General features: G+C 61.3%; 3 protein-coding genes across 4 annotated transcripts in view; 2 read left to right on the top strand and 1 right to left on the bottom strand.

Moving 5' to 3' along the window:
- Nucleotides 1-4,916, top strand: part of WASF2 (WASP family member 2) — a 33,346-nt gene extending 28,430 nt beyond the window's left edge. Inside the window, exon 9 of the mRNA XM_032991344.2 lies at nucleotides 309-4,916. Within this exon, the coding sequence (XP_032847235.1) occupies nucleotides 309-466 (158 nt within the window). The 3' untranslated portion in view covers nucleotides 467-4,916. The remainder of the gene's footprint in view (nucleotides 1-308) is intronic.
- Nucleotides 4,917-11,362: 6,446 nt separating this feature from the next.
- On the bottom strand, nucleotides 11,363-13,315 carry GPR3 (G protein-coupled receptor 3). Its single transcript, XM_032991345.2, has 2 exons — nucleotides 13,161-13,315; nucleotides 11,363-12,397 (listed from the first exon to the last, which is right to left on the bottom strand). The coding sequence occupies exons 1-2, from the start codon at nucleotides 13,214-13,216 to the stop codon at nucleotides 11,398-11,400; spliced, it is 1,056 nt and encodes a 351-aa protein (XP_032847236.2). The 5' UTR covers nucleotides 13,217-13,315; the 3' UTR covers nucleotides 11,363-11,397.
- Nucleotides 13,316-15,011: 1,696 nt separating this feature from the next.
- CD164L2 (CD164 molecule like 2) lies at nucleotides 15,012-21,233 on the top strand. Of its 2 annotated transcripts, none has more exons than XM_042793888.1 (6): nucleotides 15,012-15,496; nucleotides 17,200-17,313; nucleotides 17,872-17,949; nucleotides 18,146-18,211; nucleotides 18,981-19,146; nucleotides 20,741-21,233. In XM_042793888.1, the coding sequence occupies exons 1-6, from the start codon at nucleotides 15,412-15,414 to the stop codon at nucleotides 20,745-20,747; spliced, it is 516 nt and encodes a 171-aa protein (XP_042649822.1). In that variant the 5' UTR covers nucleotides 15,012-15,411; the 3' UTR covers nucleotides 20,748-21,233. The 2 variants fall into 2 exon arrangements, with proteins under 2 accessions (XP_042649822.1, XP_042649821.1); XM_042793887.1 differs by lacking the exon at nucleotides 20,741-21,233 and adding an exon at nucleotides 19,595-20,420 and having other exon boundaries at nucleotides 15,013-15,496.
- Nucleotides 21,234-22,350: the final 1,117 nt, after the last annotated feature.

Genomic DNA, 22,350 nt, shown 5'->3' on the forward strand with positions numbered 1-22,350 from the left:
CCTCCGCCTGCACCTTCGGAGACGGCAGTGCTGGAATCGGCACGGTCCACGTTTGCGGGTGGATTGAACAGCAGTGGTGGTAACCCCCTCAGAGGGCCACGGAAACGATTCGCTTCCCATTCCACCTGCCCGCCCAGCCTGTCTTGGCTGTCAGTCACCGTCAGGGTTATCCCACAGCGTGTCCAATACTCGCTGGCGGAGGACAGACTGCCTTGCTCAGAGGATTGTGTCAAAGGGATGGCTGCTTTGGAGGTTTCGGTGTGACCGAAGCCTTTGCATGATCCCCTCCGTTGCCTTCTTCCCAACAGGCTTCCAGCTCCGCAAGGTGGAGGAGCAGCGGGAACAGGAGAAGCGGGACGTTGTGGGCAATGATGTGGCAACGATCCTGTCACGCCGCATCGCCGTGGAGTACAGCGACTCTGAGGACGACTCTTCTGAGTTCGATGAGGACGAATGGTCGGATTAACCACGGTCCCATCCCCTTCCTCCCCTTCTCTCCTGGGTTAACATCTTCTTAAAGAATCGGGTGGCCAAAGCTTCCACCGCTTCCTCTTTCATCCCGTAACCAAAGATGTGCCAAGGGTTTGCAGACAACCAGCATCATATCTCCCCTCTCCCCGTCCCTCCAGCTTTGGCAGGACTTTGTGCTCTGCCTTTCCAAAAGGTCTCCTCGTGGATGCTGAGGATGCGGTGTTGGGATTTAGCTGGAGGGAGTGTAATGGTTGCTTATTTAGGAGAGTTAAACCTCCAGATTCTCGATGCCACCAGGCAGAGCACATATAAACCCTCTATCCTGAGGGATTTTTAAAGTAAAGATGGATGATCCTGTTGCGGCCGCGTGGCCTTTCAGATGAAGGACATTTTCAGCTAGTTTTCTCATTGCAACAGCAGACAGTTGATCTGATGGCTCTTCCTTTCCAGTGAATACTGGTAGTGCTGCAAGAAAATGGGCTTTAAATGTCAGTTCTGTGCTGCATCCCACAGTCAAATAATCGGTTTTTGGCAATAGTGCACAATTCTTTCCCCTCTGACCCCCTAGTATTATTTCCAGACTACCCTGTGTGGGGTGCGCTTCCTGCCTCTGGGGCTGTGGAGTGCATTGGGTGCAATGTGAGGAGGGACTTTTTTTTTATTATTTTAAAAGCTGCCTTTACCTTCCTCAAATCTCCTGGACTGCTTCGCCAAGTCTGCCGAAGGAGACATGCACAAAGGGATGCACAGCCAGGGCAGAATGGTTACTCGGCTTCCCGCTTCTGGGAGAAGCAGAGCCACTGCCCCACCGAGACACATCTGTGTGGTCAGCACTGAGCGGTGGCGAAACTCCGCTTTGCTGATTTCTCCAATTCATGCTGAGAGTGTGTTTTTAAAAAAAAAAAAAAAAAAAAAAAATGTGCCTAGAGCAGGGAGATGATGTGGGGAGGGGTTCTCTGAACATCAGGCACTTTGATCTTCTTTTGGCCTGTTCAGGGCAATGCTGCAGTCAGTTTAAAGAGGTGCTTTTTCCAGCAGGGTGACCATGCTTTTTTGCACAGGTTCTTGAGTAGCAGAAAATGCTGGTATTACCTTTGCTTCCTCCTCCCTTCCACCTAAGGAGGGGAGTTTATGTGCCTAAAAACACCTTGTGTGTGAACTGAGTTGCCCATCAGTTACATCAGACCTAACCTATGTTGTTTCCCATAATTTTGTTATTATAATTCATTAGCTAATTTTAAGAAAACATTTCTTGTCCTCACTAACCATATGAATTCCCAGGCTGCTTGCTACAGATACAGTACTGGCAGAGGGAGAAAATGGCGAACTTGAACTAGCTGACCTAGGTTTTATTGCTGTTTTATATTACCTTACATAGAACATAAGTATATCTTGGAAATCAGGAAACAAATACCCCCAGTGCTACAGATGTGCCTTTGGTATTTTAATTTGGACGTGACTCTCTGTCAGGGTCATGCAGGAAAGCAATTCCAAAGCCTTTTGGAAATGGTGGGTCCAGCTGTTGTGGGGTGGGCCCAGCTGCGTGTCCCATTAAGACCAACTCTCCAACCTCTGCCTTTCCTATTGTAAAGTATTTTGCCAGCCTGTACCTGTTCTTTCTTCTCTGGCTCGCCTCATTTAATGATGGTGCTGATACCTGGAACGCCAGGCCCAGCCCGAGGCTGCCAAGTTGCTGAAAATCCTTCTTGGGGTTTGATTGATGGCTTCAGTTTGTGCCATTGAGTTCTTACTGATTTCTTGTGTGTGTGTGCGTGCGCATTTTTAATCTTCGACAGAGCAGATGATGGCCTGGAGGACGGGCTTTGCTGGGGTGTGGATCAAGCTGAGATCCAGTGCGACCCTGAGAGATTTACTGGACCGCTACACCATCAGATTTTGTCTGCAAATCAGCTGCTAGGCAGGGTGCAAAGGGCGTAGACGGTGAGGCATCCCGATGGGCTGGGAACATCTGAGCCACGCTAGTTCCAGGTTCTGGAAGAGGGAACAAACCCCTCAAGTGCCAGTGAGCCATCGTGCAGTGGAGGGACTTGGAAATGCAAACTGATTATTGCTGCAAGCTGGGTAAGGGGGGGCTGGAGGAGAATCACTGCCTCTTGTTTTTCTGCTCTTTCTGTAAGCATCCTCCTCTGGCTTTTCTTGGAGACAGGTTCCTGGGGAAAACGGACCTTTAAGCTAACCCGGGCTGACAGCATTATCACACAGGGAAGCGAGGAGCTCGCAAATGCCAAACCTGGGTTAATTTTAAATTGCCTTAACTAGACTTGGCCCCTGTTGGGAAAGGGGAGCGAGTATTCCTGTCGTGTGAAATACAGAAAAGTGCCATATTCTCTGTGACCCAGCTGGCTGGTCTGTCAGGCAGGGCCGTGCCTCGGGGCGTTAGGGACACGGTTGCCCCACCCGCTGCCTGTTGCACAAGGATGCTGTGTGGGCGATCCCGCATGGCCACGGGTGGAGCCGGCTCCTCCGACTGCCGTGCCTGCTCGCAAGGCCCTCCTGGCAGCGGGAGGGACGCTGCTTTGTCCCTGCAAGCCTGCTGTAACCACCCCTCCGCTTTCAAACTCCCGTCCCGAGGTGGGAATCAAAACTGCTGGATCCTAAACAGAAGGGTTGTAAACAGGTAGGGAAGGTGGGTGGGGGTTCTGTCGCTTTGAAAAATCTGATTGCAAAAAGGAGTGGTGTGAGCCTAGCGTGGAGATCCCTGAGAAACAACTGGTGTAGGGTGACCGTCTTTGAGTCTCGTTGCAAAATCCAGAGCACTGGGCCACCAAGTAAGCTTAATATTTCTTAAACCAGTAGGGGAAGAGGAGAGGTGCCAAAAACAACCTTTGCAAGACTGAGCAGCTGTGCTGTAACTGCAGGGCTGCTGCCCCATGTAGACCGAGGGCCTGTGCTGGGCTCCCCTGGCGTCTTTCTCGATCCGTCTTAACTTCTTCCTCCCCTTTTTCCGCGTAAGGCTGGGCCGAGCGGCACGGCGGGCGAGCCTCAAGCATTTCAGAAAGCCGAAAGCGCTCGAGCTGGCAGCGGGGGTCCCGCCCGGGAGGACCCCCCCCATCACCACCACCTTTCCATTTCAGCCCTCCTGGCGTCCGCAGGGAGCCGCGGAGCCGGAGCAGCCGTTTCGCCCGTCCTGGGAAGCCGTTTGCTCGGGGTGTGCAAGTTTGGGCAGGCTGCCGCTGCCTTCCCCGAGCCGGCGCCGCGCTCCTGGTTAAACATTCTCCCGGTGTCCTCGCCCGCAGTGCTTGGCTGCTGCTCCCGGCAGCCTCTCCCCCCGCCGCCCCCCTGCCCGCGCTCGCAGGGAAAAGCCTCGTCCCGGCTCCCCGGGCTCAGCCCGGAGCCTCAGCCGCAGTCGGTGACCTTCACTGCTTTCTCCTCTCCTTATCAGACCCAAAGCACCAGACCAGATCGAGGGAAGGGGCTCCTGGAGGTCCCAGATGGCCAAGAAACTGCCGAGTGTTGTTTCAGGGAAAGGATTTTTTTTTTTTTTTTTTTAAAAAAAATCCATGAACTTATTTAATGTGCCTCCCTTGAAAGTACCTGCCCTTGACGGGCTCCGGCGGGGAGCTGGCTGGCAGGGCCTCGCGTGGGGCAGATGCAGCTGCCCCGGGTCAGGTTTCATTGCTGTTGGATTTTGGGAGGGGTTGGGGGGGGGGTGGGTGCTTTCTTCTCTTTTTAAACAAAGCCTTGAAGTGGGAAGTGGAGCCGATGGTTTTTATTACTGTATTAACATTCATTTTAATTCATTTCAAAAACTAACCCATTTTTCTTCCTGATTAGAATGTCATAGAATTAGACGAGCTGTAACCCTCCTGAAGTGCCTTATTTTCCTACATGATATAAATATATTTATAAGAGTAATTATTCCACTTGTATCTTAGGGGTTTATTGCTGAGCAGAAGATACAGCGGGAGGGGAGAGGGGAAGTGCCCTCGAAGGACCCAGCCAGGCCGAGGGTCGGGAGGGTGAGGTTTGGCAGATACTCTCAGGGTGCAGGGGGTTACTCACTTCAGACCAAAGGGGTTTCAGTAGTGAAACTCTGCTTAGAAAAAAGAGGGGAGGGAAAAAAAAAAAAAAAAAGAAAAACCACACACAGAAAACAAACCCCACCCCAACCTTGTGAGCAAAATACTGTAGATTTGTTTGGTTTTTCTTACCCCTGCAAAATAAACACTGATGGCCGGACTGTGCCGTCTGTCTGTGCTTTTTCCCCATCAGTTGCTGTGTAAGCCAGGCTTTCCTGCTGCTTTTTTTTTTTTTTTTTTTTTTTTGTTAAATAATCAGCTCAGTAACCCCTGGATGAAGATCCCGATTGCCATTTTTTTTTTTTTTTTTTTTTTGTAATGTACATGTAAAAAAAAAATATATATATTAATTTTTTTGATCCTTTTTTAAAACTGTAAACTTGATAAAACCTTTCTATCCACTCAGTGCCTGCGTTGTGTTACTCTGGGCATGTTTTGGTCCTGGACCAAGGGGCTGCCGCGACTTGTCAGTGGGTGATTTCTCCTGCCCGGGAGCACGGGGAGCAGCTCCTGCCTGTCCGTCTGTCCTGTTGGGCATCTCCGGGGGGTTGGAGGGTGGGGGGGGAGCCTGCCTGCATCCAGCCTTTCATCAAGGGTTCCCCGGGCTGTGTCCTGGTGTCCTGGCCACAGGCGCCTGGGCAGAGGGGGTGCCGAAAGCCAGCGGCTCCCAAACTATCTCACAGCCAGCCACCCTCCCTGCAAAATCCTCTTCCAGTAGCAAACCCCAGGCGGGCTGGGGGTTCCCGAGGGTGGTAGGGGGTGCTGGCTGCGGTGGGTAACGGCACCGAGGCAGCGCTCTCCCCTGGGTGCTCCCTGCCCTCCGCGATGAGCCCGTGCTCCATCTTGCAAGAGCGGAGCCGCTGCAGCTGGGGTGGGAGGGGGCTGCTTCTGCTTTTTTTTTTTTTTGTTGTTGTTGTTGCTGTTGCCTCCATTTCAGCTGCTCAAGGTCCCTTCTGCAGTTAATCTGCCCGGCCCCCCCCCCCCGCTGCCGCAGCGATGGCTCCTGGCCCTGTTCTCAGGTGCCTTGTCTGGGCTTGGTACGTGAGCCTGTTGTGCGGGTGTATTTTCTTGCCGGTCGGTGGAGAGCAACAAAAGGATCCGTCCCTGCTGCTCTTCATCCCTGCTTTTACCGCGAGCTTTGCTCTGCCAAATTCCCTTGGCTTCTAGGAGACACCCGTGCGCTCGCTCTGCAGCGCTGTGCCTTTCTTGGCTGACAATAGTCCCTGGCTGCAAAACCTCATTAGATTAATTGGCCTTGCCAGCTTCTGAACAAGCAAGCCCTTTAGTCGTGCTGGGGCGCGGAGGGCAGGGGAAGGAGGGATCTCTTGGGCTTCCACGCTCCCTGGTGCTGCGTGTCCAGGCTCTTGGCTTCATCTCGAATGCAGGAGGAGCAGCCAGCGCCCTGGCTCGTGTGTCTGGATGGCGGCGGCTGTGCCCAGGGCTGACTTGGTCCCTCTGCTTTTTTGGGGTACGCACTAGCTGGTACTAGGGGTACCAGTGTATTGGTGTTGTGCTGGTTTACCCCGCCCCCCCCCCCCCCCCCCAAAACACAGGGGAAATTTCAGTCCCGGATCTGCCTTGAGGAGAGCACAGGGGCCCAGGTTTCACCCACCGCCAGCAACCCCCCGGAGCCGGGGGAGCACCTGGAGGGCGAGCAGCCCCCGCTCCACTGCTGCTCCCCGGCCTGGGGCTTAGCTCCGTGCAGGGAGGAGAAGCCGGGCAGCAAGGTGAATCGTGTGCTGGTGCTGTCGGAGCCGGAGCCCGTTCCGTGAGCAGCAGTTTCCGACGGAGGAGCTGCTGCAGCTGGGGCAGAGTCTCCGGGGCTCTGCTGTGCCCTGGCGCTCTGGCCTTGGCCCCAGCCTTTGATGTGTTTGCCTGTCTGCCTCTTCCATGGGGCTCGGCACCGGATCACAGCTGGCCGGGCTCCGGCTTCACAGGAGCCCCTGTCTCCAAAGACCTATTTAATTTTCTCCTTCAAGGTGGTGTTAGCAACACCCAGAAGATGCTGCCGGCTGCCTTGGACGAGTGGGCTGCGTGTCCTTTCCACCACTGACGTCAGCTTCTCTCCCTTAATTCCCCCTCTGGGACCAAAGCGAGTGCAGGCGCTGCCAGCTCTGATCAGCGTTAACAGCCTGCTCTCCCAGTGTGTGGCAGCGCTCTGCCGTGCCAATGTCACCCCCGACTCGCGCTGCCTTCGTTAGCCAAGCAGCCATGGGTGGTGGGAGAGCACTACCCTCTTCCAACTCCCCGGGAAGGGCCCGCTGCCAGCAGAGAGTCCCCATTTCTTGCACGTAGGTGTGCTGAGATGGCAGCTCAGCCCCTGTAGAAATGGCTGACTCCTTCTCTCTCGCTCTCTTTCTGCCTTTTTTTTTTTTTTTTTTCCTCTTTTTTTTTTTTTTTTTTTTTTTTTTTTCCCTCCTCCCTGCCTTTGCTGTTGCCTACGCGGCTGTGTGGGGAAGGCAATCGGCTCCCGTGCTGCGGATGGCTTTATCTGTAACTCTTCCATCTGCTCACAGCAGCTCACAAATAACCACGGGGTGCCAGAGGAATTATGTATTTGGAGCTCAAGTTTCTGCAGTCTGGCAGGGCAGCAGCTCTGCGCTGGGCTCATCCGCTCCCGCAAAGGCCAGCGCCTGCATGTGGAGGGCTTAAGGCAGCCGGCGCGGAGCTGGGGCTGCGGCCAGGGCCAAATTACGCTCCCCCAGCGCTGTCTCCGGGCCAGGTTGAGTTAGACAAAGCCCCAGCCCTGAGCCAGCGTGGGAGCCCGCTCCACCGCGAGCTGCCCCGGGGGAGCAGAGGGTGCTGTGTCGTGTCCCCCCCCCCCCCCGGGGGGTCCCAGCACCCCAGCCAGGCAGCCAAGGGCTGGTGGCACGAAGCCGCCTTCTGCATCGGATGTCTCTGCGGGACTGAAATGGGAGGTTGCAGGGTGCTGGAGACCGACGGGCTTTCCGCCCTGCTGTTCGCTGTCACCTGCCCAGCGCAGCGCCTTGGGACAGGATCTCTTCTCCGGGAAGCTCCGACCGGAGCCACGGCTCCGGTGGTGGCCGGGGACGATGCTCCGCAGCCCGAGCTATACTGGGAAATGCCTCCTGCTGCCCTGCTGCCTTCGGCATTTGGTAAAACGCTTATGAGCAGGGCCGCGTTTTCTTCATTTCCTGCCTGCTCCTGCTTCCAAGGAAACAAAATCCCCCAAGCCAGGGCTGAGGTTTCTCATTTTAAATGTAACCCAGGCCAATAACCAGAGCTGCTCAGCCCTCCCCGTGGCCTGGCGTTCCCAGCCCAGCCGCCCACGATGGTGCAGGGGGGGGGATGTCGGGGCTTGTGCTCCCCGCCGGGACGCACCCATCACGGGCACCCCAGTAAATCACTGGGAGCAGAGACTCGTCCCTGGGATGCGGTGTGGGCGATGGGCTGCGCCCCAGGCAGGTCAGTCGGGGTTCGGAGTGCTGGTGGGAGGTTTTGGGGGTAGCACTGACCTCCTTCAACCTTCCAAGCTGGCAAAGCCCCCCCCCCTGGTTTTGGCAGCAGGATGAGGAGAAGGAGGGATTTTGCCTGGCAGGGACCAGCCCTGGCTTTGCTGTGGCTACTGCCAGCGCTCTCGCCCGGTGTCCCCACTCCCAGCAAGGTGACAAAGGGCACTTGGAGCCGGAGCCGAGCCCCACTGCTGCCAACGGGACAGGGGCTGCCTGCAGCAGAGAAGGGGAGTAAAACCTGCCCACAGCCCCCTGCCCTCGCTGCAGCACAGGCAGGGTTTGGAGGCAAGAGGCTGCCTGTGGCTTATAGCAGCTGCTGGGAGCCGTAGTGCTGGGCAGGGGGTGCCTGGGGAGGGCTGGGCCTGCCAGATGTGCATGCACAGCTGGGGTGATGGTGTGCCCACGCCTTTATCCCCCTTGCAGCCTCTTAGCTCATATTTTAACCCCAAAGCTGGGCCGTTGGTCCCCCCCTCCCCGAGCCTCTCCTGCACATTGGTGGCGTGGGGGTGGCTGCTCAGCGCTTGGGCGCCTTCTCGGATGGATTTGACTATTTTTTATACCTCCTCTTTCTGTATCTTTCTCCACTAAAAAAGGGAGCGGGCTGGGGCCTGCTGCAGGCTGTTTTATCTCCCCACTTGGTGCCGCCTGCTCCATCCCCCAAAGGCCTGGAGCAGCCGGGAACACCTCCAGACTCACCGGTGTGCCGGGAGAGCAGCCAGCACCGCGGCAGAGTCGGGGTCCCGGCTCCCTCCAGCCCCGCATTCAGCCTCGGGTTTCCTCATCCATCCCGGCAGGAGGGAATCGGACACAGGTAGGAGCCCAAGGGTGCATTTCCCAGCCCGTGGTGGCAGCAGGGGACGGGGCTGCGAGGGGTGACGTTCTCAGGGGACCCACGGGGGTGGGTGCGAGGACTCAGTGCAGCCTCCAGCTCCGAGGGTCCCCCAAATTTCTGGCCATGGGGGCAGCCGGGCATGGACACCCCCTTGTCCTGCTGTGCTGGGTCACGGTGGCTTTTGATGCCGGGCTGTGGCTACGGGCTCACCCCAGCCCTTTGAATCCCCCCCAGATGAATTTGGGAAGCCCATCAGCTCCGGTGCAGTCCTGTGCCCACCCCACCGCCGGCCGTGGTGGGTGGGAGCCTTGGGGGGGGGGGGGGTCCCAGCAGACCCTCATGGTGCTGCCTTTACGCCACGTGCTTGCACACCCCGCAACAAACCCTGGCGTGTCACCGGGGAGGTGACAGGGACCCCAGGGAGCGGGAGGGACCGGCCGGGCTTGCCCACTGTGGAGAAGCAAAGGGGCTGCGGCTGCTCCCTCTGAAGACATCAGCAGGGGAAACACGAGGGAGAGAAAAGCTATTTAAGCTGCCGTACAATGTTGACATAAGAACAACCAGGTGTAAACTGCCCGTGAATAAAGCAGGGCTGGGAATTACAGGATTTTTCACTGCTGGGGGAGGTGGGCTTGGGAATTATGCCCTGGCTGAGGGATGAAGCAGCCTCAGCTCATCCCCAGGGCACGACGGATGTCTCTAACCCCTGAGCTTTGCTCCTTTCCCTCTGGTTTAACTTCAGTGGGGACAAGGGGAGCCCCAAATTCCCCAACCCTGTCCCCAGCGCTGCGCGTAGCCCCTGGAGAGCAGGAGCCGCTGGTCTGTGGGTCCCTCAACCTCTCCCCAGCCCCATCTCCCCTCGACGCTTGCTGCCATAACCTCTTCCCAACGCTCAGCTCGGCCGGAGAAGCGGAAGGAAATCTTTCTTTCCTTTGCAATAAACAGCATCCACCCCCCGGGCTGCCACCAGGTCCCCGAGCCCAGGGTGAAGCCAAGCCTCGGGGGCCGGCACGCATCCTGCACCGCCCACGCCGCAGCACCCAGCCGGGCTCCGGCTGCTCTTCAGCCCTGGGCTCTGCCACATCCCGGCGCGTCTGCGGATGCACAAATGCCTGTAAGAAACCTGCTGCTCCCTGACCGGGGTGGCCACGGTCACGGGGGGCTCTCGGGGCACAGAGTCCTGCTACCGGAGGGGATGAGCTGCCCTAATTAGCTTTGCCATCATTAACCCTGCCTTCCCTGTGACGAGCGCTGCATGCAAACAGCGCGGGCAGCAACGATGGGCATCCCAGCCCCTGTTTGAGCAGTGGCTCTTGCAACACGGGCACCTCGGTGGCAGGGGGACGCTCTGAGCCCCCCTTCCCCAGAGAGGGGATGGGGTGCAGGCAGCTGCCCCTGACCTTGCAGAGATGGAGGCAACAATAACAGCACCAAGGCTGGATGTAGCCCTTCTGCCTGCGGGGTGCTGGGATGATGAGGATGGCCAGGGCCTTTGGTGCTGCTCCCCCGGGGGCCGGCTCCTGCTAACAGGATGTGATGGGTGGGGGCAGCGCTGTCGCTTGGGATTTCTTAACCGGGCGCAAGGAGATGGAGCGGGGAGAAGGTCCCGCCTGGACTCGGGGCGACCTCAACCCGCTCCCCCCCCATCACCACCCCAGGAGACACCATCCCAAGCCAGCACACCCCCCCCAGCATCAAACAGCTGCACCTCTTATCACAAATTACATTTATTCCCCCCCTCCCATGGTTGTAAACAAGAAGCAGCCCCCACACACACTCTAACCCCACCGAGGGGTTCCCCTTCCTAAGGGGCCTCTTCGCATCCGTCTCCTCCCTCCCCCCAAAAATGTGCAAATCCAGTCCCAGTGCAAAAAAAACCGCTTTGGCAGGGGGGCAGGGGGTGCATCCCTGGATGCCATGGAGGGGGCAGCACCCAGGGGACCCCCCAACTGCTGGGTTTGGGGGTGCAGAGCCTCCGGCAGCATCCTCTGCCCGAAGGCAGCGAGCACTAGAGGGCAGCAAGCCCCAGCGCTGGGCCGGCGGGAAGGAGACATTCAAATCATATTAAATAATAATTAAAAAATAATAAATAAATGGATGGATGACTGGGAGAAGGGGGTGGATTTCAGTCCCTCCTCCTCCAGCACGCAAGTCTCCCCCCCCCCCCCTTCGCCAAACGTACAAAATCTATTTTAACTATCTGAGGTAAATAACGAGGCTGTCGAAAAAGCAAAAGGGAGCAAACATTCCCAATATCAGCCCCCCTTAAAAAAATAAAGCATCGCAGTTTTAAAGAAAATATGAGGATCTCCCCCTTCTGTCTCTCATGCACACACATAAATATAGATTGTATTATGGATAAAAAATATGTTTTTCTCTCCTGTAAATTCAAAAAGTGGAAAAATAGATGACGAGAAGGGGTTGTACCCGAAAGGACGGGGCTGGGAAGAGCTGCTTGTTTCCGAGAGCTTCTGTGATGTGTCTCTGGGAATGAAAAGGGGAAGGAAAAAAAAAAAAAGAAAATCCCCCAACCGCAATTGGTAAGTGAAAGGTGCAGAGAGGGCGGGGAGGGGGAGATGTGTCAGACGTCACTGGGGGAGCGGGACCGGAAAGGCATGGTGGAGGAGAAGCACCCGCAGCACACGGTCCACAGCACTTTCTGGATCTCCTGGTTCCTGAAGGCGTAAATGACGGGGTTGATCATGGAGTTGTAGGTGGCAGGGAGCAGGGTGACGTAGGTGTAGAGGGCTGGGTAGCTGTAATCCCCCAGGAGACAGTAAATGGCGAAGGGCAGCCAGCACGAAGCGAAGGTGCCCAGGATGACGGCCAAGGTGGCGATGCCTTTTCGGGTGGTGACGTAGTGGGAACTGGCCAGGAAATGTCTCTGGACGGCGATCTGGTGGGCGTGCCGGCAGACGATCTTACAGATCTGCACATAGAGCTGGAGCATCACCGCAAAGACCATGAAGAAGGAGATGGAGAGGATGATGAGGTGGTTCTTCATCAGGGGCTTGACGATGCTGCAGGCGGAGGGCTCCTTCAGGCAGTTCCAGCCCATGATGGGCAGGAGCCCGTAGCAGATGGAGGCTCCCCAGGTGAGGATCAACATGATGTAAGTCCTGGTGACCGTCCTCTCCGAGTAGTAGGTCAGGGCGTTGTAGAGGGACAGGTAGCGGTCAATGGTGATGGTCAGCAAGCTGCTGACGCTGGCCGTGAAGGAGGTGACCAGGAGCCCCACCGTCAGCAAGCTGACCGCCTCCGACGGGATGAAGTAGACAAAGGCAAAATGCAGGATCAACCCCAAACCGGCCAGGAGGTCGGCAGTGGCCAAGCTGCCGATGAGGAGGAACATGGGAGCCCGGAAAGTCGGGGTGTAGAAGATGACCACCACCACGATGGCGTTCTCGCAGGAGATAATGGTCCCGGAGATGCAGAGGACGACGTCCCACGGGTTCAAGGCGAGGGGTTGCACCACAGACTCCAGGTCCAAGGAGCTGCCGCTGCCGTTCCTGGCCGCGAACCAGCCTTGGTGGCCTTCGCTGGAGTTGGGGGGCCCTTCCTCCCTCATGGCGGAGGCTGACCTGCCGCAGCCAAAAGCAAGAGCAGCGCCCCCCCCGCCCAACCTTCAGCACCCACCGCCTGAAGCAGGGACCCACCCGAGCTGTCCCTGTGCCACCCAGCCAGGGACAGTCCTGCCTCCCCCCAAAAGTTGTCTCCAGGAGCAGGGGCAGAGCGGTGTGTGATGAGGGGGTGCTCGCTCTTTGCTCCGAGGGGATTTTTCTGGGCAAGGTGGCTTGGCTTTAATTCTTTTGCCAGCAAAGAAAAAGAAATATGTGAATAAAGGGGGGGGGGGGGGGGGGGGAACCCCCATTCAGCCCACTCCTGCCTGCATTAGCTGCTGGGGGTGGCACCCTGAATGATTTTGGTGGATAAATAGAGGGGAGCAGGGCAGACTGCCCCGCCTCCACCTCACCCTTCCGTGGCCCAAATTGGCGAGACCCCAAGCAGCAGGTGAAGGGGACAGCCCTTCTCCCCCAGGACCGGCACCCCAGTGGCAAGAGGTGCCTTCCCGGCCCCACCATGCCCCACCTCCCCAACCGGGGGGATTCCGCCCCTCTCCCTCCTTCCTTTGGGGGGGTTCTGTCCCTCCCGGGGCACCCAGGCAAAGCAGCACTGTTTGGGGGAGTTGGGGGGGGGGTGGGTGCACGGGTGCCCCTCGCCCTCCTTCCCACAGCGCTTTGCCCGAGCGGTCTCACCCCCCCCCCCCCCTCGGTGTCTGTGTGTGTCCCCCCCCGCGGTGTCCGTGTGTGTGTCCCCGTCCCCCCCACGGTTCCAGGCACTCACCTGCCGGGATGCTCGGCCGCGGCCCGGGCTGCGCTGGGCTGGGGGCCCGCTGCCATGGGCGCCGCCGAGTTATAGTGACCGAGCCCCGCCGGGGGGGGGAGTGCGGGTGTGGGGGGGGGCGTGGGGGGGTGTGGGGGTGACTCACCATAAGCATCCCCCCCACCGCCACCTCCCCCCCCCCCCCCCCCCCCCCCCGTCCTCCTCCTCGCAGCCCCGTTCTCCCCGCTGTGACGTCAATAGCGCGCCGGAGCCAATCAGCGCCCCGCGAGGCAGCGCGGGCGCGCGCGCGCCGCATAGTAATCGCTCTGGGGATGGAGCAGCTCATTCATAAAAACAGCCCGTGTCGTCGTCGTCCCCCCCCGCCCCCCTCCCGGGACACTCCCCCCCAGCCCGGGTCCCCCCCGCCACGTCCTTGCAGGGCCGTGCTGCAGAGGAGTGGGGGGGGGGGGGGACACACACGCCGGCTCTGACACCCCCCACACACACACTGCAGAGGTTTGGGGGCTCCGCTTTGCGTGGGGTGTGGAGGGGGCGGGGGAGGGGGGGCGAGTCTGGGTCCTCCCCCGCACTGCCGGGGGTGCGCAGCCCCCCTCCGCCTCCCCTGCGGGTCCCCGCGGCTTTCCCACGCGGGCCTGAATAATTAATGGCCGGGAGAAGCGGGAAGGGCTGGCCTGGGGGTGGGGGGGTGGGGTACGGGAAGGGCGGCTGGCAGGGAGCCCTCCTCCCCGGGGGAGGAGGAGGAGGAGGAAGGTGGACGCACCCTCGGGACCCTGCTGGGACTCTCCCCCACGCCGGTTTCCTCGAAGCCCGGTGCATTTCAAACCTTGCCCTCGCCGCGGAGGTGGGGGGGGGGGGGGTGTCTGTGGGGGGGAGTGGGTTGGACAGTCCCGGCCCCGCTGCTACAACGTGGGGGGGCGGGAGGGGGGTCGGGCCCGGCTGAGCCGCTGTCGGGACCCGGCGGGGGAGGGGGGGTCTTGGGGGGGGGGTCCCCGGTGCCCCTGCAGCCTCCCCTCGGAGCCCTGCTGAGGGCTCGGCTCGGCTCGGCTCGGCTCGGCTCGGCTCGGCTCGGCTCGGCTCGGCTCGGCTCGGTTCGGCGGGAGCTGTTCGCGGTGCTGACCGCCGCCGGTTCCCGGGGGGGTTCCGGGGGGGCAGGGACGAGGGAAGGACCCGCCGCAGCCCCGGGAAGGGTCGCGGTGCCCCGAGAATTGGGCTGGGGGGGTGCGGGACTGGGGACGGAGCGGCTGTGCGGGGCGTGTCCGGGGTGCAGGGTGTGCAGCGGGCTGGGTGCATGCAGTGTGCAGTGCGTGCAGTGTCCAGGCAGCGTGCAGGTGACTGCAGTGTGCGCAGTGCGTGCAATGCACAGGCCGTGGGCGAGTGCAGTGCGTGCAGTGCACGGCCAGGGTGCAGGGTGTGCAAAGTGTGCAGTGCACGGGCAGGGTGTGCAGGGCGTGCAGGGCGTGGTGCAGTGGGTGCAGTGCACAGGCAGGGTGTGCAGGGCGTGCAGTGCGTGTGCAGAGTGTGCGCAATGCGCGTGCAGTGCGTGCAGTGCACGGGCAGGGTGCAAGTACAGCATGTGCAATGCGTGCAGTGTTTGTGCAATGCGTGCAGTGTTTGTTTGTGCAATGCGTGCAGTGTTTGTGCAATGCGTGCAGTGTTTGTGCAGTGTGTGCAGTGTTTGTGCAATGCGTGCAGTGTTTGTTTGTGCAATGCGTGCAGTGTTTGTGCAATGCGTGCAGTGTTTGTGCAGTGTGTGCAGTGTTGGTGCAGTGCGTGCAGTGTTTGTGCAATGCGTGCAGTGTTTGTTTGTGCAGTGCGTGCAGTGTTGGTGCAGTGCGTGGGCCGCACAGGCAGGGTGCAGTGCGTGCAGTGCGGTGTGTCCAGCGGAGCAGTGCATGCGGGGGGGGGGGGGGGGGGGGGGCGCAGCTCCCGGCGCTCTGAACCCCCCGAGCCCGGGGCAGCCCCGGCATTTCCCCACGGCCAACGGCAGCCGGGCAGGAGGGGGTGGTTACACCTCGGGAGCGCGGCCCCCCCCCAGGGCCGGGCCCCCCGGGGCGGGGCGGGACGAGGCGGGGCCGCCCCTGCCCCCCCCCCCCGCCGCCTCCCGCGGGCGCGCATGTGCCCGCGGCTCCGCTCCGCTCTCCCGGGAGCTCCGCGGTGCCGCAGCCCGACGCCTCCCGCTGGGACCGGGCCGAGCCGAGCCGGGCCTGAGCCGAGCCGAGCCTGGCTAAGCCGAGCATAAGCGGGCCGGGCCATGGCCCCGCCGTGCGCCGGGGCGCTGCGCTGCGCGCTGCTCTGCGCGTTGCTGTGCGCGCAGGGGTCCGCTCCCACCCGCGCAGGTACGGCCGGGGAGTGGGGAGGGGGGGGTGGGAGGTGGCCAGGGTGGAGGGTGCGGGGGGCGAGGGGAGTTTGCAGCTTTGGAGCAGCCGAACTTTTTTTTTTTTTTTTTTTTTTTTTTTTTTTGTGTGTGTGGGGTGTGTGTACCTTTCCCCCCGCGGGACTCTCTCACCCGTGATGGAGCTGGGAGAGCCTCATTCCCTCGGCTGGCCCCAGTTGGAGGGGGAAGGGGCCCCTGCTCCTGCTCCCAACTGGGGGTCTGGGACCCCCAAGGCCAGGAGGGGTGCGGGACAAGTGCGGTGCAGGGTCCAGCCTCCTCTCCAAAAAGTGGGGGGGATCTCCTGGTTCGTGGCGGTTTCCGTGGTGGGGGAGTGGGGAGCGGAGCCGTCATCCTCCTGCCCCGGCTGCCTGCAACTCCGGGCATTAATTATGCAAACCCCAGGCTTGCTGCTGCTCCCCTTCTCCCATCCCCCCACTGCTCACAGGAGACATTTCCACTCAGACTTGTCCCACCAGGACCCACGCGTGTTCCCAGAGCACCCACGGGGATGGGGCTGCCCCTAGCCAGCCCCACTGCCCCCCTTTATTTCCCTCTCCCTCCCCACACCTGACAACAGGAGCGGGAGTTGACAACGTTGGGCTCAAACGTCTGTTCCTGTGCTTGCCGCGATAAAAATAACTTAAATTATAAACCTGCCTGAAACCCTTGTGAACAAAGTCCTACTTTCCCATTGGTTCCCGGCAGGTCTCTAAATTCTGGAGGGGGGGGCCCGGCGGCGTGCCCACCACGCTGTAGCCATGGCAATAGGTCCGCAGCATCCCACTTCACGCCTTACGCCACCAGTTGCCCCCTTTGCTTTTACTGGGAGAGGGAAAGGGCCTCTTCTATCAGCCGAATGTGGCCCAGGCATCCAGGATGACCCTAAAAGCTGGGAGGGGGGGTGTGGAGAGCCAGCCCAGGGGTTCTCAACCCCCAGCAACCCTCTTGCAAGCCCCGCAGAGGGGGTTGTTTGTCCCCTTAGAGCCTGGAAATATGTCCAGGGTGGGGAATGGCTCCCGGCTCTTTCCCGGGATGGTGCAAACGGGGGTGTGGGACACAGCGAGGTGCAGGCAGGGCCCGGCCACGGCTCCTCGTTGCAGCCTCCCTCGCTGACAGTCATCACTGTAAATTAATGATGAGCGTGTGTGTGGGGGAAGAGCTCGTGGCAGAACGGCTCTGTGAACACCCAAGTGACTCACCACCATTAGCAGGGCGATGGGGAACAGGGGGACCTGCAGGATGGTCTGGGGGGGGGGTGGGGTGGGCAGAGGGGTGATGCCGCTCAGGTAACCCCAGCCAAGCTGGGAGCAGCCTGGTGCTGCTGCCTCATCCCTTTTTAAACCTCCATCAAAAGCTCCTGGGCTGGGGTGGGCTTGCCTTGCGCTGAGTGTGGCTGCGGGCTGAGTCCTGCGTGTCCTGGGTGGCCGTGGGTGCTGGGAGCTGTGGGGTGTGGGGTGTCCCCTCTCCAGGGAGCTGGTGATGCTACAAACACACCTGCAGCCTGCCAGGACGGGTCTGTTAGTGGCTTTGCTGCTGCAAGAGGTGCCTTCATCCCTCCTGCTGCATCCTGAGAAGTCTTCCTCTGTGGGGCAAGAGGGTCCAGCCCTGACCCCGGCTGATGGGGTGGGATGGGTTCTGGCCCTGTCCTCACCCCTTTTCTCCCAGATTTGGCAGGAGACTGCGGCGAGCTGAGGTCCTGCGAGACATGCACGGCCAGCACCACCTCACACAACAGCACCGGCTGCGTCTGGATGGGCTGCGGGACCCCCGAGGAGCCAGGTGAAGGGGCTCAGCCATGTGGGAGGACAGCGAGGGGCTCCCACCGGCCTCCCCCAGTCACTGCTGCTGAGCTGGGGCCATGCTGGGATGGTGCCAGTGGCTCAGCACCCTTGGGTGCCTGGTTCCAGCTGCTTTCCATGGTCCAGGTCCATCTTACCTGACCCATCCCGGCGGGAGGCAGGGGATCCATGCCAGCAGCATTTTTGGTGTGTGCTGCTCCCAGCTGTGCTGGGTTTGGGGTACCGCTGGGAACCCACCCCCCTCCATGGATGTGCGGATGGAGGAGCACCAAGCGATGGAGATGGGACAAAGCTGGCTGTTTGGAAGGCCCTTGTTTGGGGCTCTCCCTTGGGGAGGTGCCGATGTGAGCCCCAGCTCACAGCCCCTCGGATGGATGCCCACCCCAGGGAATGGGTCTTTGCCATCCCAAACCCTCGAGTGTCCAGGACAGCCCTGGACCCAAATGCCACCGGCTGCACTGGGTGCCCCCACGGGCTGGTTTGCTGGGGGCAAGGGGGGGGGTGTCCCTTGGGAAAACCCTGCTCCCTCTTCCCGCAGAGACAGGGAGCTGCGTGCACAGAGGGGCAGCAGCGCGGGAGACCTGTGTGCTCTACAACACCAGTGCCCTGTGTCGAGGTAACCCCGCTCCCCACCCCCAACAAGAGCGGGTCCCCCCCGCACCCAGCAGCCTTCGGGACGGAGGTGCTGCCGCGGTGCGGGGGCCGTGGGGCTGAAATCCCACCCCCGGGACAGGGACATGGGGCGGGGGGTGCACGACGATGGCCCTTGCCAACCCTTTCTCCCCCCTTCCTTATGTCACTGCCTCTGACAGCGCTGAAATCCCCCACTGAAGAGCCTCCACAGTCCCATAGCAAGGAGCCGGCGACGCACTCCCCAAGTGAGCTGTGCTGGGGGGGCAGGAGGTGGTGGCTTGGGGGGGGGGGGGGTAGGGGGAGGTCCGGGTGCCCCAGGGGACAGTGACTAGTGGGATGGGACAAACCGCTTCCCTCCGTGTTCCATGTCCCTGGGGAGGGATGAGCAGAGCTGCCCTCGGGGTTGTGTCCATGGAGCTTTGACCCTGGCTGTGCCCTGGGAGGTGCCAGCGCTGTCCCCAGGGTCACAGCTCCGTCCCTGTCCCCCCCTCCCTGCCTTCAGCAACGATGCCATGGGCTGCAGCGATGGCAGGATGGGGATGGGGGCGGGGGGGGGGGGTGTCCTAACACCCTGAAGCCCCCTTCCGAGAACCAGCCCTGCTGCATCCTTGCTGGGAAGTGCCGTCTCCGGCCGGGTTGGAGCAGGGGCTGGGAGCAGAGAAGGAGCCTCTTCCAGGAAGCGGGAACTGGAGAGCACCGGGCTAATTACAGCGGGTAACCGGAGCCCAGAGCCCTCTGAATTATTGATCCCACTGGGATCTTTTTGCCGCTGGCTCCTCTCCCAGGCGGTGCCGGCTGCTCCGGCATGGGAAGGGGCTGAGCCCGTCCCTGCATCCACATGTTGGTGGGGACATCCCAGCCCTGGGGTGGGAAACAGCCATTCCTCCCCGTGCAGCCGCTGGGGTCTGCGTGGACCCCAAATCCCCTCTCCTTGACGGGAGCATCGGTACCCAGGGATGCCAAAAGCACCCATAACCCCCCCCACACACACACCCCATTTTCCCCTGCCATTAGAGACCACCACCACCAGCGCCCCGTTGACGGGCAGCCCCGAGTTTCACCCACCCGGCTTTGACACGGCCAGCTTCATCGGCGGCATCGTGCTGGTGCTGAGCGTCCAAGCCGTGGTCTTCTTCATCGTCAAGTTCATCAAGTCGAAGGACAGCACCTACCAAACGCTGTAAGGCTCCCGCACCCCCGGCCGGGATGGAGGGGGGGGAGACACCCGTACCAGCTCGCACCTGGGCCAAGCCCACCCTTGAAACCAAAACTGGGGGTCAGCGTGGGGTTCTGTGGCCCGTCTGGCCATGTCCTGTCTTGCAGCTGAGTGTTGTCTCCCGTGGCTGTTTGTGCCGGTCCGTCCTCGCCCGGCGGGGGGGAGGATTTGGGAGATGGAGGGGTTCATCCTCCCCCGCCGATGTCCGGCTGTCCTGCCGCCACCTCTGTCTGTTGCTGCCTGGCTGGATCCTGGCTCCAAGCCCCATGGGGAGCGTGGGGCCCCCAAATCCATCCCTTTGAGGCTGAGTCAAGTTGGGGGGGGGGCATGCTCTTGTGCCCGTGTGCCGTGGGGCTCGCCGTGTCTAACGTGGGGGGCCGTGCCCCATCTCTCTTTCCTTGCACGCTGCCAGAGAGGACAACCAGTAGGTTCTGGGTGCCGGCGGCGATGGAGAGGGGGTTGCCCCCTGCACCCCGAGAGCTTCACCCCTCCCTTGCCCCTCCCTGGGGGGGGATGGCGTGGTCCCTCTCTCCTGTTTTGCATGAAGGGGGTTTCCTGGCTGGTTTGCTGTTTTCCTGGGAGTTGTTAGCAGTGGAAGGGAAGGGGGGTGTCCCCCCCCCCCCGAGCCCCCCATTCATGCACAGAGCCCCTGGCAGGATGCAGCCGATGCACGGCCCCTTGGCACATCCATGCCCCCGGGTGAAGTGCCCCCGACTCCCCCCCAGCCCCACGGTGACAGGGTGAAGCCCCCCCCTTCCTCCTGACCACCCTCAGCAGGACGGGAGCTGCCAGACCCAGTTTGGTCCCAGTTAGAGAGCACCCAGCAGCCCCCCTCCCTGCCCTGGGCACCCCCTGCCCCTTTGCCTCCCCACAGTCTTGGGGCTCACTGTGGGGAGGGCTTGGGGATCCCCTCTTCCCCCAGCAGGTTCTCAGGTGCTTTTTCTTTCAGCATTTTGGCTGGAGCACCCAGCCTCTGCTCCAACACCCTCCCCTCCCCGTCCCAGCCCACCCCGGCCCCCCCAGCCCCTCTGTGCCTGCCGGAGGAGCGGAGCCAGGGCCTTGCTGTGTGCTTTTGCTGTGCCTCTGTGTTGCTGTGGGGGTGTAAGGGGGGGGGGTCCCCAACTCCATCTCCCCCCCCCTTTCCTTTCTGTGTGTTGTTTTGGGGAGCAGGGTGCGTGTTGTGTGCCGTGGGGTGAGACTTGTAGCTCGGGCTGCCCCAATTAAACTCTGCGAGGTGGTGTCTGTCTCATGTCCGAGGTGGGGGGGGGGGCGGGCAGGGGGGTCATGTAGCTGGGGTTGGGGTGCAGGGGAGGGGGGCACGGCTGCTGAAAGCCTGTGCCCCCCCCCAATTCCTCCTCTGCGGTAGCTCCCGCCCAATTCCCAGGTGCAGGGCCAACCTTTCCCCACGGCATTGCCACCCACCTGGGTGCAGCGGGGTGGGCACTGGGGGGGCTGCGAGGGGCTGGACCCCCCCCCCCCCCCCAAAAGGCAAAGCACACCCCCCCCCCCCCATCCCAGGCCCTTTCTGCTACGTGCTCTTCTCTGTCTGCTGCACCAGGATCTGAAGCCACCCTGGGCTGGGGAGATGCTGCCCTCGTCCTCCCCCCGGGGCAGGCGGAGAAGATGCCAGCGCTGCCGGTGTCCCTGCCCGCTGCCACCGTCCCTGCCCGCTGCCAGGCTGTGTGTGCGTTTGTGTGTGTGTCCCCCCACCCCCCCGCCGCGGCTGCAGGGCCCCTCACCACAACTATGCAAAGCTGGCTCTGCCCCAGGGGACACCAGGGTGGGACATGTCACCCAGTCCTGACCCCTGTCCCGGGGTAAGGGGAGGGGGAGTTTGCACCCTCTGGCTGCCCCCAGGGGGGTGCAGCTGGACATGGGGGGGGTCCCATCCAGCCCCGAATCGCAGCCTTGTGCTCGCCAGGAGTCCTGGGGGACGCGTGGCACCCCAAGGGATCAGAGGACACGTGGCCACGGATGGCGGTGGGGTGGCCCTTTGCTGCGCCTGAGCCGGTGCAGCGGGGACAGAGACCTAATAAAGAATTTTCCTTCTCTTCCTGGCGTCCGTGTCGTTGTCACCCGTCACCCCCCCGGAGCCCAAGCAGTGGGTGCTGCCCCGGGGGTTTTGGTTGCAAACCCCGTATCTGCAGCTGGGGGCATGGCTGCATCCTGGCCACAGGTTGGTGGGTGACTCCAGTCCTCCCCGTGACCAGGAGAGGGGAACCAGTATGAGAATGGGAGATGGTAATGGAGTGATTCCAGTCCTCTCAGTGACCGTGGGGAGAGGTGATGCCACACTGGAGGATGGAGCAACAGGATGTTGTCCCCTCCTGTCCTGGGGATCTCACCCCCACTTTGTGGGCTACACCCCCTTTCCTGGCCCCGGCAGGGGGGGCTGCAGCCTGGGGCTGGAGGAATTGGGGGGGGGGACTGCTAGGCTGGGCTCCCTGGCTCTGGACGAGCGTGGGCAGGCAACCTCTGCGGCCACATCCAGCCCCGCTAAGGCCCGTCACCCCCCTGGGATGGTGAGGAGGAGGAGGGACGCGGTGGCAGGGGAGAAGGCTGGGCAGGGCATGAGCCGTGGCCACCGCACCCCCGGCTCTGCCTGCCCCGAAATGGCAGCGGGGCTGAGCGGCAGGCCGGGGCGGGCAGGGCTCTGTGCCCCGCTGTCCCCCGGGCACCCGGCATCCCCGCTCCTGCCCCAGCCCGGCTGTGGGAACAATGCTGGGATGGCTCATCTGCAAGTGTGGTGGCTCGACCTGCCTGTCCAGTGGCTCGTTTGCCCCTGTGATGGTTTGTTTGCCCTCGTGTCTGCCTCTGCAGTGGCTTCTCAGCCCAACCCAGGGTGCTGTGCCAGCCTGTCCCGAGCATCTCACCGTGGACCAAGACCCTCCCAGCCGGGGATGATGCATTTCAGAGCCACGAGTGTAGCTTTGCCCGTGCCCTGCCTGTGCCCTGCCTGTACTCTGCCCGTATTCTGCCTGTACTTTGCTCATGCTCTGCCCATGCTCTGCCTGTACCCTGCCCATACTCTGCCCGTACTCTGCCCGTACTCTGCCCGTGTCCTGCCCATACTCTGCCCGTACTCTGCCCGTGTCCTGCCCGTGCTCTGCCCGTACCCTGCCCGTGTTCTGCCCATGCTCTGCCCGTACCCTGCCCATGCTCTGCCTG

This window comes from Tyto alba, unplaced genomic scaffold (assembly GCF_018691265.1).
Source record: "Tyto alba isolate M040663 unplaced genomic scaffold, T.alba_DEE_v4.0 Super-Scaffold_20, whole genome shotgun sequence".
Classification (NCBI taxonomy): domain Eukaryota; kingdom Metazoa; phylum Chordata; class Aves; order Strigiformes; family Tytonidae; genus Tyto; species Tyto alba.